The sequence below is a fragment of the Brachycentrus maculatus genome, unplaced genomic scaffold (assembly GCF_059751285.1).
Source record: "Brachycentrus maculatus isolate JH-2025_06_01 unplaced genomic scaffold, ASM5975128v1 h1tg000685l, whole genome shotgun sequence".
NCBI lineage: Eukaryota > Metazoa > Arthropoda > Insecta > Trichoptera > Brachycentridae > Brachycentrus > Brachycentrus maculatus.
In genome coordinates, this window is record NW_028281417.1 from 294828 (window position 1) to 310046 (window position 15219).

At 34.0% G+C, this 15219-nt stretch overlaps 2 protein-coding genes and 1 long non-coding RNA gene across 3 annotated transcripts; 1 reads left to right on the forward strand and 2 right to left on the reverse strand.

Moving 5' to 3' along the window:
* Positions 1 to 2341: 2341 nt before the first annotated feature.
* LOC148300620 (uncharacterized) lies at positions 2342 to 4731 on the forward strand. The gene is made up of 2 exons (XM_088274534.1): positions 2342 to 2779; positions 3783 to 4731. Exons 1-2 carry the CDS (start codon positions 2473 to 2475, stop codon positions 4679 to 4681), a joined length of 1206 nt encoding a protein of 401 aa, XP_088130660.1. The 5' UTR covers positions 2342 to 2472; the 3' UTR covers positions 4682 to 4731.
* A 1761-nt stretch (positions 4732 to 6492) lies between these two features.
* On the reverse strand, positions 6493 to 9241 carry LOC148300621 (uncharacterized). The gene is made up of 3 exons (XR_015838915.1): positions 9060 to 9241; positions 7865 to 8307; positions 6493 to 7146 (listed from the first exon to the last, which is right to left on the reverse strand). It is a non-coding gene; the product is annotated as an uncharacterized LOC148300621 (long non-coding RNA).
* Positions 9242 to 10860: 1619 nt separating this feature from the next.
* On the reverse strand, positions 10861 to 13659 carry LOC148300622 (uncharacterized). The gene is made up of 2 exons (XM_088274525.1): positions 13173 to 13659; positions 10861 to 12084 (listed from the first exon to the last, which is right to left on the reverse strand). Exons 1-2 carry the CDS (start codon positions 13657 to 13659, stop codon positions 11207 to 11209), a joined length of 1365 nt encoding a protein of 454 aa, XP_088130651.1. The 3' UTR covers positions 10861 to 11206.
* Positions 13660 to 15219: the final 1560 nt, after the last annotated feature.

Consider the following 15219-nt stretch of genomic DNA (forward strand, 5'->3'; position numbering starts at 1 on the left):
TTATATTCTCACTCATGAATTACATGAAATTATAGTAACTTTAAACATAAGGAGTAAATCCACTCATGAGTAAGTATATAGTGTGTAAAACTTATATTCTCACTCATGAATTACATGAAATTATAGTAACTTTAAACATAAGGAGTAAATCTACTCACAAGTAAGTATATAGTGTGTAAAACTTATATTCTCACTCATGAATTACATGAAATTATAGTAACTTTAAACATAAGGAGTAAATCCACTCACAATAAAGTACATATATAAGCTATAAAACTTCTATTTTCACTCAAGAATTACACGAAATTATAGTAGCTTCAAACTTAAAGAGTAAATTCATTCACAATTAGGTACAGGCTATAAAACTTCTTGGTATTATACAATGTGAATGATGAATGATGAGGAGGGTGCTATAAAACTTCTATTTTACCTCAAGAATTTTATGAAATTATACTAACTATCTAAAACATATAGATTAAATCCACTCACAAGAATGTAGGTATAGGCCAGGCATGGGGAACCTTTCTATTTCAAAAGGCCACATTCACTCATCTGATTCAACATCAGGCCGCAGTGAAAAAAACTTTGACACCCCCCCTATAAACTAAATATTTTAATTATATCACAATATAAATTTTTAAAAATGCAATTTAAAAAAATATGGAAAAAATGCCTATTTACGAAAATTGGCATCAGTCAAAAGGCCGCACTAAAATAGCCAAAAGTCCGCATGCGGCTTTAAGGTCCCAGGTTCCCCATGCCTGGTATAGGCTATAAAACTTCTATTTTCACTCATGAAGTCTAAGTTGGTCCGTGATAAGTGGTGCATAAGACGTAGCTGCTAGATTTCAGAATCACTTAGACACTAGGGAATTTAAAAAATCACCTTTCTCCGTCCCGAGGAAGATTGGACTTGTCTGAGACGTAGTTTTTTAAGTATACGACGTACGGATCATCGTGCTTGTATAAAAAAAGTTGTCAAGCTTTTATTTTTATAAAACGATCATAATGCTTTAATGACAAATAAATTGTGTCCAAATACTTTGATGAGATGTCAAAAAATAACTCCTATAATTGGAGATAATCCAGATTTGTGAACAAGTATTTGGACACACTCAAAATGTTGTAAATAAATTGACTGGTCAAATTATAAGCTAAAATATTAAAAATGAAAATGATATTTTCTGGCGTTTCTCATGTGTGTGATTATAATCCAGGATTCGGATCTCACATACTAATAAAAGAGTTTCTGCTCAATAAAAAGCTTCTTTTCATCTCACCAATGTCTCTAGTGAAGTTCTCGTGATTCAAGAACAAGGTTTCTAAATTGGTTCAGATATAAAGAACTTCCAAGAATTTGAGTAGTGTGGTTGTCAATAATGGGTAGAATTGGTGAATGTTACACGTGTGTAAAGTGATCACTTAAACCAGCCTATGACGGTCGTCAGCCCCGTAAATGCCCAGACTTCCATATTCTTCTTCATCTTTGATGAGATGTCTAAAAATAAATAAATTGTATTTTTATAGATTGTTTTTTTCATATTATACAGGTGTGTTGTGAAGAAAGGATGAAAACTGTTGAAATGCGTTCCCTCAGACAAGTGTTTGGTATATCGTTGTAGGATAGAATAAAAAACGAAAATATCAGAAAGGAATATAAGGCTGAACTAGGAATAATTGAAATGATTGATAAGAGTTATTTAAGGTGGTATGGACATGTGGAACAAATGAACGAGGAAATGACTAAGAAAGTACAATACATGTTGCAAATGTAAGCGAGAGAAGAGAACGAGGATGGCCAAAAAAGACATGGTAAGATTGATCTCAAGTTCTGATTGAATCTGGTGGAATCAAAAGTTTGGGAAATTGGAGGGCATGTTTTTATACATGTACATGTTTATCTAGTTATAGATGTAAGGACATGTGGGGAGCGAAGAGTGTATTTCAGGATAGAAGAGTGTGGCGTTCTAACCTCTGGCATGATGGTAATAGAAGTAGTGCAGTAAAAAGAGATGGCAGAAGTACCTACTTTCATACCTCATTGTCTATGACCAGCACTTGTGTCTATGCATTTCCACAAAATGGTGGCTGTCAGTTGATCTCGCTGGTCTTACATAATTATATAGTATTTCAACGCAGAGCGAGCATTCGTTTCTTTTTACAAGTATTATTGTTCATAAAGAATTATTCGTAACTAGTGTTTTAAAAATAAGTACTTTCAAATTGACGTGGCAAAAAAATGGAGACCGTTCTCAAATTTTATCGCATCTATATATGCATATTTTCTTGACAACATAAAATGTGATTCTTTTCTTAAATAATTCGTAATATTAATAAAAAAACGGTTATGAAAAATACAATGGGATGTTTTCTATACAATTATTAACGCTGTAAAATGTGCAGTAGAAATATTCAATTTGTATCCAAGTCTCAAAGGATATTGTAGGAGTGGATTTCGCTTCGGCTTGTGATATGACTGAACCGAGGGCTAGCGATGAAGAAGGGGATATTCGTGAAGCTGTAGACTCTGCGGGGGTATCCTATTCCACTGCAATCAAGAGCGAACCAGAGTCTGATGGCGTTATTAGTAATATCCAAGCCTGTGATGCATCGTATTCCGCCGTAAAGAAAGCTATCTGTACAGAGGTGCCTATTATCGAGGCGGAACCGGGAACTGTTTCTAAATATGGTGACATTTTCCACTACGGAGCAGATAATAGCGAAGGGTCAGCTGTGCCAGGAACCAGTACAAAAATGCGCAGAAATGACATCACTAAATGTATGGAATTCTCTAGCAATTCTTCTTGCCATATATTTCTAAATATTTATCCTTTACTTTAGTTTCTCTACTATTCGTTGATGTGAACTGAATCACCTCTCTTCAATGCTTCAATACGGCTCTTAGTACTTCTTTTTTGACTTTTCAATATAGATTTATTTATTATTTTATATATATATATATATATATATATATATATATATATATATATATATATATATATATATATATATATATATATATATATATATATATATATATATATATATATATATATATATATATATATATATATATATATATATATATATATATATATATATATATATATATATATATATATATATATATATATATATATATATATATATATATATATATATATATATATATATATATATATATATATATATATATATATATATATATATATATATATATATATATATATATATATATATATATATATATATATATATATATATATATATATATATATATATATATATATATATATATATATATATATATATATATATATATATATATATATATATATATATATATATATATATATATATATATATATATATATATATATACTATATATATACTATATATATATATATATATATATATATATATATATATATATATATATATATATATATATATATATATATATACATACATACATATATATATATATATATACATATAAATACATATATATATACATATATATAAGCAGAATATTAATATGTATGCAAAATGCGAACCCCGGACTATATTCACATACTGAGAACCGCCTAAAAACTTGATTTTAAATTTTGCATGCAGCTTATAGTTTGGCCAGTAATTTTATTTTTGATTGTTCACATATCTAGATTACGTCCACTTAAGAGTTATTTTTACATTTTTGACATCTCTTACTTCTCCCATGACTCGGATTCGGCATGAACGATTGTGATAACATTGCATTAATTTAATTTGGTATTTTTAGATGTAAACAAGAGCAAGGTAGTGAGGGACAAGAAAACAAAATATCCAGATAATATTAGAAGTCTACTTTCTGATTCTCGGTCTAATTCAACCATTTCCGTAACGTTTATTAGTAAATGTAACACGGAGTATCTTGAAATTCAGAAACCGCACCCCTGTTCGCAGTGTGACTTCAGAGGTCGATTCAAACGTGATCTGAAATTGCATATGCTTACGCACACTGGCAAGAAACCTTTCAAATGTCCGAAGTGCGAATATCTATCCCTTGACCGAAGCTCTCTAAGGAGGCATGAGTTTATTCACACGAGCGAGAAACCTCTAGCGTGCTCCATGTGCGACTACGTCTGCACCGAGAACAGCTCTTTGAAAACGCACGTATTGACGCATTCCGGAGAGAAAGCATTTTCGTGTTCGGTTTGCAATAAAAAATTTGCGAGGAAAACAAATTTGATCGAACATGTCAAATCCCATACTGGCGAGAAGCCCTTCGCGTGTCCGAGGTGCGATTATGTCTGCGTCCAGAGGAGAGGTCTAGAGCGACACATGCTAACGCACACTGGCGAGAAACCGTTCGCTTGTTCGAAGTGCGACTTCGTCTGCAATGACAGAAGCTCGCTAAGGAGACACGTGTCTAATCACAACAACAAGAAGGCTTTCGCGTGCTCGAAGTGCGACTATGAGACCACTGAGAAAAAGGCTTTCAAGATACATGTTCTAGCTCACGTTGGCAAGAAACCAATCGTTTGTTCGGTTTGTAATGACATATTTACGAAGAAGAGTCATTTGGATACGCATTTCTTGACCCACACCGGCGAGAAACCTTTCTCATGTTCGAAGTGTGATTACGTATGCGCCCAAAAAAGCGCTTTGAATAGACATTTTATAAACCATAGTAGGTAGGATTTTTTGACTTGATAACCAGTATGAATGCGCAATAAAAATTATATGAATATTCGGTAATTTTTTTTTCCTCTCGCCCTTTCGTACCCTTTTATTTCCTTCGGTCGGTTGCTGTTTGAAGCCAGTTTCTACTCCTTACAGCAGCTATGTCGTCGGACCATCTTTTTGGGCTCTTCCGACACCTCTTTTGTTCTCCCAAGTTCTCTATCTCAAAAATTTGGGGTCCATCTTGTGGGGTCTCGCAACATGTCTTGCCACGCGATCCATGGTAACCTCTATTTTGGTTCTATTCCTGATTTCTTACTTTATCTCTTGGGTTTCTGCAAGCATGGATCTCTGTGAGCATTTGGGCTTTCATGCGTTCCCGCGGAGGATAGAGACGGGTGGAGACTGACCATAAATGAAACAAATCAATCATCACCTGTAACTTGAATTGCTAAATATTGTTTCCTTGATACGCTACGTTATTGTCTATGGCTTGCACTATTGTCTATTTCGAAAACCATTTTCATGCTTCAATTGTAAATTTAGATGTACACAAAAAGGAGATTTTACCAATAAGACTCGTACCAGTATTATCTAAGATATCGCTCACTCCTTTCAAGAACGTCATAAATCAAAAATCGTCAATTTTCAGTTGTGCATGTTTTCGGAATGCCCAGAAAATGTACTATATCCCATCAAAAGAGGCAATTTTTTATCTTAATATTTACCCGTTAGAGGGCAGAAAGTGTTGTTTTTGCATTTTGAATAAAAAGTATTGTTTAATTATCTTTTTAAATATACTTAACATTTTTCAAATAGTGGAAAAATCTTCAGGTTTAACCTAAAAAGATCTGTTGCACAGTAAAAAGACCAGTAAGTGGCTTGATATGTATTTTTAATACATTGTAATTTATTTTTAAACTTTAAAAACGTTCTCCTGAAAAATCAGGTATTTTGATTTATGACGTTCTTGAAAGGAGTGAGCGATATGTCCGGCAATTTGATGTTCGTGGTCACGATCAAATCAAATAAATTAACATATCTGAACATTTTTTTATTACATTTTGTTCTAAATATTTCACAGTACAAATAATCTTAAAATTCTAAAGCGCGAACACTATTTTTTGGAATAATGTAAAGATTTTTTTCGCAAACCATTTGACGATGGAATCAGCTCGCTCGAGTTAATATAATTGTGTATTTGCGATTACTAACGTTCGATGATATAATATAGTTAAAAATAACTTAAAACTAGAAATATATTCTGATACTTGACACAAAATAAAGACATTCAATTTTAAAAAATTGTAAATATTATAATCTTCTAAACATTCAAAACATCGGAATTTCCTTTACCTCAAAACAATTTCGTGTTAAAAGCAACATTTTATTTTAAAGAAATTCCATTGTGTGTAAAGTGATCACTTAATCAAGCCTATGACGGTCGTTAGCCATGTAAATGCTAAGATTTCTATATTCGCCTTCATCAAAATATATGTAAGTCTGGGCATTCACGGGGCTTACATGCGTCATAGGCTGGTTTAAGTGATCACCCTACACATGTGTAACATTCACCGATTCTACCCATGATTGACAACTCTTAATTGGAGATAATCTAGATTTGTGAACAAGTATTTGGCCACACTTCAAAATGTTGTAAAAAAATAACCCTAAAATGGAGAAAACCCAGATTTGTGAAGTATTTTGGCACAATGAAAATGTTGCAGCGAAAATTGTCTGGATACATCAATTAACCTGATTTTAGTCTGTTTTCTTTACATCAGTTTCTAAAGTAGCTTAGCTAATGAGTTTCGATCGTTTCTCACCGTTGTGGGTCAACATATGTCTTTTTAATGACCTTTTCAGCGAACATACAAAATCACACCGTGTGCATGCGAACGGTTTCTCACCGGTATGAGTCAGCATGTGTCTTTTCAAATTACCACTTTCAGAAAATGTACATTCACATTGTGAACATGCGTAGGGTTTCTCGCAAGTATGGGTCAACATGTGTCTTTTTAAAGTCTCGTTCAACGAACATTTGTATTTACATTCCGTGCACGAGAACGGTTTCTCACCAGTATGAATGAACATGTGTCTCTTTAACGACCTTTTGAGTGAACATATATATTCGCAGCGAGTGCATGCGAATGGTTTCTCACCAGTATGAGTTAGCATATGTCTCTTTAAATTTCCTTTATCCGAAAATGTATATTTACACTGCGGACACGAGAAGGGTTTCACGGTCGAATGAGTCAACATGTGTCTTTTCAAATGAACATTCTGTGAAAATGACATTTTGCATTCTGCACACGTAAAAGGTTTCACATTCGTATGTGTTCCCATGTGTCTTTTTAAATCACTTTTACGTAAAGTAGTAAATTTACACTTTGGGCAAGAAAAATTGTTGCCATTGAAGCTACAAGGTACTGTGCTATCCTTTTCTGATGTATCATGTATTTTTGTAGTTATCATTTTATCTGAAAGGAAACAAGACAATCAAATTAAATCAAATTCAACCACAATTTTCATTTGCTTGTAAGGATTATTGTAACGGTAATTTGGTAGATTTAGAAGATTTAGTAGATTAGAAAAAAAAACTGGACAAGGAAAACTAAACAGCGAAGTTGCCAAGAAGAACAGGATTGAGTTGGGCTGCTTTTGGCAAACTTAAACAAATTTTACAAAATAAGGAGATTCCGACCTGTCTAAAAAGAAAAGTGTACGAATCCTGCATACTGCCTGTGAATACACATGCATTAGAGACTGTGGCTTTGACAAAGAGAAACACAGAGAAGCTCAAGTGTTCACAGCGATCCATGGAAAGATCGATAAAAAAATTTAAAAAATGAAGATACCAGGATAAGAACCAAAATAGAGGATATCATGGATCACGTGGCAAAACTCAAATGGTAAAGGGCAGGACATATTGCAAGACAGAATAATACAAGATTGACCCCAAAAATTTTACACTGGAGACATTGGGAGAACAAAAGAGGTGTCGGAAGACCCCAAAAGAGATGGTCTGACGACATAGTCGCTGTGGGGGGTAGAAACTGGCTGCAAGCAGCAACCGTCAGAGAATGGAAAGAAAGGGAAGAGGCCTATATCCAGCAGTGGAGGACAGAAGGCTCATGAAGAAGAAGAAGAAGAATTTGGTGGATTTGAGAAATCTCCAATTTATAGTAGAATACTCACTAGGGGCATCTTTCGTATTGCAGGAAGATTCCAAGTATTTTTCTAGAATCCCGGAATAGCTAATGTCAATCTTAGCGTTTTGTGTGTTTATACTGGTCCCCGGTATAGCTGGCTCCTCGCTTGAACTTCCACATTCAGAATAGGTTCCTGGTTCCTCTTTGATGATAGGAATTTCCAGGTAGGTTTCCTTATCTACAGCAAAACATGATACATCTCCAACACAGCGTGGGACATTGCTTATAACCCCATCAGACTGCAGTGCCTTCTTGAGTATGGTGGAGCATGGTGCCCCCATGATGTCTGCAGTTGATGGCCCGGCGGTGCGAGCAGATGGTGGTTCCATTACGTCCGCAATTGTCTCCAGGATATCCGCGTCCACATCGTCAAACCTCGCTTCAACCTTGACTCGAAGTACAGGAGTCTCCATTTGTTCTTCCATAATTCTAGAATAATTTGAAGACAACCGTAAAAAGTTTTAACATTGCGTACATTAAAATGCTTGAAGGTGAATTTAAATGCTTTATTAAATTGCATTCCAACGAACAAAATCATAACCACGGTAAATACAAAATATCTATATTTTGGAGAAATAAAATGACTTTGTATTTTGATCCACTCACATTGTGTGTGGATGCGAGTGGATAAAAAAAAAGGTTATTTTATTTCTCCAAAATATATTAACAATGATCCACAAAGTTAATGCTTTAAATTTTCTACATCTATTTTGACTGCCTTTAATATTTGTGTGTACGGATTACTGATGTTACCCATAATGTAAGTGAGCTCACAAATTATTTTATTTTATTTTTTGACATCTCAACATGGATGAAGAATATGGAAGTCTGGGCATTTACGGGGCTTACAACCGTCATAGGCGGGTTTAAGTGATCACTTTACACACGTGTAACATTCACCATTTCTACCCATGATTGACAATCACACTTCTCAAATTCTTGGAAGTTATATCAATGTAAGGTCCGAATCCTGGATTATACTCGAGAAACGCTAGAAAATATATTTTTTTTATTTTTAGCTTATAATTTGACCAGTTAATTTATTTACAGCACTTTGAGTGTGTCCAAATACTTGTTCACAAATCTGGATTATCTCCAATTAGGAGTTATTTTTTATATTATTTTTGACATCTCAACATAGTCGAAGATAACTCTATTTAAAATTTTGACAGAAGTCTTACCATGAAACAATTGATGTAATTACAAACTTCGAGGGGGTCGCAATCCGGGCAGCATAAGTTAGAGTAATGCGTTTAATAATATACCAACATTCACATTTAATGCACGATATCCTGTTTATTCTACGGAAAATATACAATACAACTGTCAAGCCACGGACCAGGACACGCCGCCATTTTACAATGAACCCAGAATGACCATAGACAATACGATCCGTTTGCGTCCGGTTTTATTATGATCTCTCGTCATTTAGGTAACAACCTAACTAACTACATATATAACCATCAAGCCGCTCTCGCAAGGGTAGGCAGAGAGAATAGAACGCCACACCGATCTGTCTTTGCAAACATTCTTCGCCTCTTCCACTTACATGCATCTCCTCATACAACCCGCCGATTATTTCAACTAGTTTTTGGAAAATAAAATAAAGTAAATTATGAAAACTATTTATTAATGAAAACATGGATATACATTCCTATACACAGGACCAACCTGCCGATGGTTATGCCTGTAGGAAGAGCTACCGCTATGTTGAACAATATCACATTGGATATTGACCTGTTCCATGTGTCCGAAGGAGTTTTCCGAAGCGGGATTCTTCTACGCCTTTAAGTCTTCTTGCTTACTTTTAATATATACGCCTTGAATATTTTTTGTTATGTATATATTAATTTTTTGTGGTTGAATAAATTGAATTGAATAAACCCCGAAGAAATGTCAACTTTTAAAAAGATGCATTATTTAACTACACAATGAATGCCAGGAACAAGTGCACGAGCTTTTATGTCTACAAATAATGTTTTAAAACTAAATAACTAACTAACCATCACACCGCTTTCCTACAGGAGTAGGCAGACAGAATAGAGCGCCACACCACTCTCTCTTTGCAAACATTATTCGCCTCTTCCACACAAATGCATCTCCTCATACATACCCGCCGATTATTCTGACTTTCTGATCTTACCGCGCCCAGTTACTTAACATACTTGATCATGCCAAGTTTTCTATGATCTTCCCTCGCTTCTATTAAAACTGAACAGTAAAAAATATGAGGCGACTGTAGTTGAAAGTTTGTCCAACTCCGTGGTGTAATGGTCAGCGTGTTTAGCTACTGTGCTGGAGGTCCCGGGTTCGATTCCCAGGGGGGTGAAAATAAATATTAGTGATTTTACACTGTAATATTTATTTAATGGACTGGTTCCTGAAGCGCAAGAGTGATCACCTTGCCTTAATTGTAAGTAATGATCAAGTTAACAGTGCGTCAATAAGATGCAGTGCCCTATGCACCATTGGGTGCGGATAAGGGTACAAGTAATAATAAGTAGTTGAAAGCAGAAGCAGAGGAAGACGAGGAAAACTTTACATGATCAAGTATTTCAAATACTTGGGAATAATCGTCGAATATGTATGAACGTGGAGTAAGGTAACCATTCGTACTGGTTTTACCAGTACGGTGCTGGTTTTTTTTGGCATTGGTATTTTGTCAGTTGCGAAATAAAACCAGTACAGATTAGACCCCTATCTAAGTATTGTTCTGACTGAGTGAGCCACTGAATAATTATTGGACTAATAACATTATTTTTTCTGCATGTCAGTAACACACTTTTTTACAACTATGTTTTACTTTTTCATTTCTCAAATTTCTAAGACGATAACTGTAAAAAAAACCTTATACACATGTAAATATTTTATACATATATATATATATATATATATATATATATATATATATATATATATATATATATATATATATATATATATATATCTTGTTTATCGATCGATGAGTGAATCTTTCTTATCTCGTTGGGTAGTCACCACACAATAAAGAAATTAGCGATTTTAAATCGGAAAAATACGGAGATTCATATTCATGAGATTATGAATTATAAATAAAGAAAAAAATTATAATAATTTAGATTTGTTTGCTGAAAACTTGGTAACGTGGTAAATACAGATTTTGACATGACGAGATCAACTGCCAAATAACCCCTCCCCCTCCTAAAAAACCTGTACGTTGGGTTAAAAATGTGTACTGGTTTTTGCTTTTAAAAAAATATTCACCTTAACGTGGAGGCGAACATTATTTGAAAAGTTGAGGCATTCTATTCTTTCTGCCTACCCTTGCGGGAAGCTGCATGATGGTAAGTTAGTTTTGGTTAATGGTCTGGGCTTCGACGCAGAGCGGATCGGAGTCATCGATGGAGCCAGAAGTAGACTGCTCGCATACTTTTCTACTATTTATTATCAGTCTCTGATTTTTTTCAACGGGTTTCGCTTTTAATTTCTCACTAGCGTGGATTGTCATGTGCCTTTTTAAATTTCCTTTCAGCGAACACACGTATTCGCACTTTGAACACGAGAAAGGTTTCTCACCAGTATGAGTTAGCCAGTGTTGTCTTAAATGAACCTTTTCTGAGCATTTATATTTACATTGTAAGCACGAGTAGGGCTTCTCATCAACGTGAGTTGACACATGTCTTTTGAGGGCCCATTTATCGGAAAAAGCAAGTTCACAGTACGAACATATGAAGGGTTTCGCGCAAACGTGAGTAAACACGTGCTTCATCAAATATTTTTTTTGAGCGCACGTAAAGTCACACTGAGAGCACGAAAAGGGTTTCTTGTCGCTATGAGTTATCATGTGGGTTTTTAAATGGACTTTCTGTGAAAATGTCTTGTCGCATTCTGAACATTTGAAGGGTTTCTCGGTAGAATGAGTGAACATATGTCTTTTTAAATGGTGTTTCTGGGAGAATCCTTTGTCGCATTCCGTGCAAGGGTAGGGTTTCTCAGAAGAATGAGTAAACATGTGTCTATGTAAATTGTGTTTCTGGGAAAATACCATGCCACATTCTTCGCACGTGAAGACTTTCTCGCCGGTGTGAATAAAAATGTGCCTCTTTAAATCACTCTTTTGTGTGGCCGTAAATGTACACTCAGGGCACGAAAATGTTTTTATCATGGACAAAATTAATCCATTATTCTTTTCTGATATCTTGTATTCTTTTCTGCTTTGCTCCATATCTAAAACAACAACAAAAAACACTCTAATTAAAAATAAATTGAAATATGAGGAAATCCCGCGTATAAATTCAAATTGTAAATTTTCATATTATTTCTTTGCGTTAAATTTTATTTTATTCTTTGTATTTGTTATTAAAAAAAGAACAGAAAAATATTTTTATGAGTATTTTATATGCCTTTCTTTTACTCACTAGACTAGTACCATGTTTAACTTGCATAAGCTTGTTTATTGGTACGAGTGTGCAACCCCGAGTGACTTAGCCATAATTCTTCTTTTCCTAACTGCTATTCCACCGCCATTTGCTTTTCCATATAGCGTTGAGGACATATCATCGGCCATAGCCGAATAATACGATCTATTTCAGATTTACCTACCTCCATTATCCGTTTATGAATACTTGTTTTATACCAAGTTTTGTTATTTGATGACTTTACGGATAATGGATCAGATTGTGCAACTTAACTGAATAATAATGTTTTCTTAATTTATTATGTTCTTTCGATCAAAAGAGACCCAATTAAGGTGGATTTTAGAAATATTTAAACTAGGGTATGTATTAAGTTTAACCCTCCAATAAAGAAACAACTTGGAAGGCTTGACTCTAGCCAATATCTAAACACGACAGATTCTTTAGTTCTTTGGACACTTTGCGCGTGACAATGAGGATAGCCTGGAACGTTTGGTTGTGATCGGTAGCCTAGAGGGGAAGAGAGGGAGAGGAAGATCTCCACACGATAGACCGATGGAGTTAAGGCAGCATCAGGCACCTCGGTGGTTGGAGCGCTACGTGCAGCGCAGGCAAGGGATAGCTGGAGAAGAGTCATAGCTCCCACAAGGGTCACAAGTGGGACCCTTCTTTACTCTTCATTTCTGAGGGTTGTCCCTCAGAAATGAGGAGTAAAGAAGACTGTCTTAAAACATAATGACACGGTTCAAGTACTTTCGGAGGAGGAGTTTCGTTGGATCGTAGACTGTTTTGATCATCTGGATCACTCTGGACAGTGTCTGTCCACAAGGGTCACAACCTTCGGTAATGAGGAATAGGATTGAGAAGAAGAAAGAAACAAGATATAGAAGAATAACTTACCACAGTCATTATTCCTGTCGCGAGAGAGTTCTAAGCATTCTTGGTCGATCTCAGGATAAGAAAGGTCGACCTCAATGTAGTGTTTTGTGCTAGTTCCAGGTATGGATGGGTCCTCGCTAACGTATTCATCAGTTTCGCCATGTTCAGAATGTGCTGGTTCTGCATTGATGATAGGAACTTCTGGGTAGATAAACTCCTCCTTCACAGTGGAATGTGAAACATCTCCACCACTAGTAACGCCATCAGACTCCGGTTCGCGTGGTGCGTGTAGATAACCGCCATGATTGCTTATTTTTCGTTTAATATTTGTGTCGGCAGTAGGACATATAACCGTAGAATAGATAGAATTGGAACGTGGTAAATTGTAACTGCTTGTAGCAGGCGTCGATGTGTCGGGACGTGATGGTACGTTTTCAGTATGGAGAGCTTCTGGTTCTAAATCGCCAGTCTCCGATTTTGCTTTCACATGAGCTGTAGTGAGATCCATTCTTTAATAATCTAGAATATTTAATAAACATTTATTTTTAAAACGTATATCATTGCAAAATCTAAAAGATCTGTGTATTCCAGACAAATAGGTTGTTAGACGTCTCACTCTTCGATCGCCAACAACTGCAATGGGCAAAGTGATCTTACCAGCTCGCTAAATTTGGCGAGCGTGACTTTGGTGTTGCGGGTCCGATGGAGTGGAATGCTCTTCCACCAGTGGTTAGAAATAGTGAGAGTGAGATGATCTTCAGAAAAAAAACTAAAAACACATTTGTTTGCTAAATCATTTCCCCCATCTTCTTTGCACCAATTCATTCACAGCGAAGCGCCCTTGCCTTGAGGTAGTATTTTACGAAAATGGCGCTTTATATTAATTATCAAAATGTATTATTATTATTGTATCATTGAAAATTTCACCTGATTTTTGGCAGATATTTGATTTGACATTTGTCACTTGGTATGTACATGTATTTAAATAAAAAAGTACTTAGTATATATCACTATTTTTAAACTCTGTGACACTTCTCTAATATGCATGTTGTATTTCATAGTGATGCTGAATGCATCGAAACACATATCGCTCACTCCTTTCAATAACGCCATATATAAAAAATAATCAATTTTCAATTGTGCATATTTCGGAATGCCCAGAAAATGTACTATATTTCAGAAAAGCGGCATATTTTCAACTTAATGTTTACCCGCTACAGGGCAGAAAGTGTTGATTTTGCATTTTGAAGAAAATGTTTTGTTTATTATTTTTTTAAATATGCTAAATATTTTCAAATGAAAAAAAAACATTCAGGTTTTACCTAAAAAGATGTGTTGCACAATAAAATTCAATAAGTGGCTTGATATTTATTTTTAATACATTTTATTATATTTTTTAACTTAAAAAACGATCTCCTGAAAAATCAAGTACTTTGATATACGACGTTGTTGAAAGGAGTGAACGATATCAATACTGATGTTAATAAAAAGTAGTATTTACGAAGTATTTTTTTTTCATATTCGAATTAAATTAAATATTTGAATACGACACAGCATGCATCCAAATATCAAAAATATATATCTACGTCTATACTGTACTTTTAATCAGGAATTGAGAGGGTTTAAGGTATGTTATTGGCTTGTTTAAGTGATCACATCATGTATCATTTAACATACTACCGATGGTCAAACAACGGCTTAACACATTTTTTGAAACTAATGCATATTCTATAAATGAATTTCCGTATTTTAAAGCATAATTTTCAGTGTATATAAATATTTATAAAAAATAATATTAATATATATATATATATATATATATATATATATATATATATATAAATATATATATATATATATATATATATATATATATATATATATATATATATATATATATATATATATATATATATATATATATATATATATATATATATATATATATATATATATATATATATATATATATATATATATATATATATATATATATATATATATATATATATATATATATATATATATATATATATATATATATATATATATATATATATATATATAT

What these genes read in the sequence shown, in the direction of transcription:
- LOC148300620 (XM_088274534.1), top strand. Translation starts at nt 2,473, where the DNA reads ATGACTGAACCGAGGGCTAGCGATGAAGAAGGGGATATTCGTGAAGCT. An exon ending in CAGAAATGACATCACTAAAT is followed by an intron (nt 2,780 to 3,782) that starts GTATGGAATTCT and finishes TGGTATTTTTAG; the next exon opens with ATGTAAACAAGAGCAAGGTA.
- LOC148300622 (XM_088274525.1), bottom strand. Translation starts at nt 13,659, where the DNA reads ATGGATCTCACTACAGCTCATGTGAAAGCAAAATCGGAGACTGGCGAT. An exon ending in CGACAGGAATAATGACTGTG is followed by an intron (nt 12,085 to 13,172) that starts GTAAGTTATTCT and finishes TTGTTGTTTTAG; the next exon opens with ATATGGAGCAAAGCAGAAAA.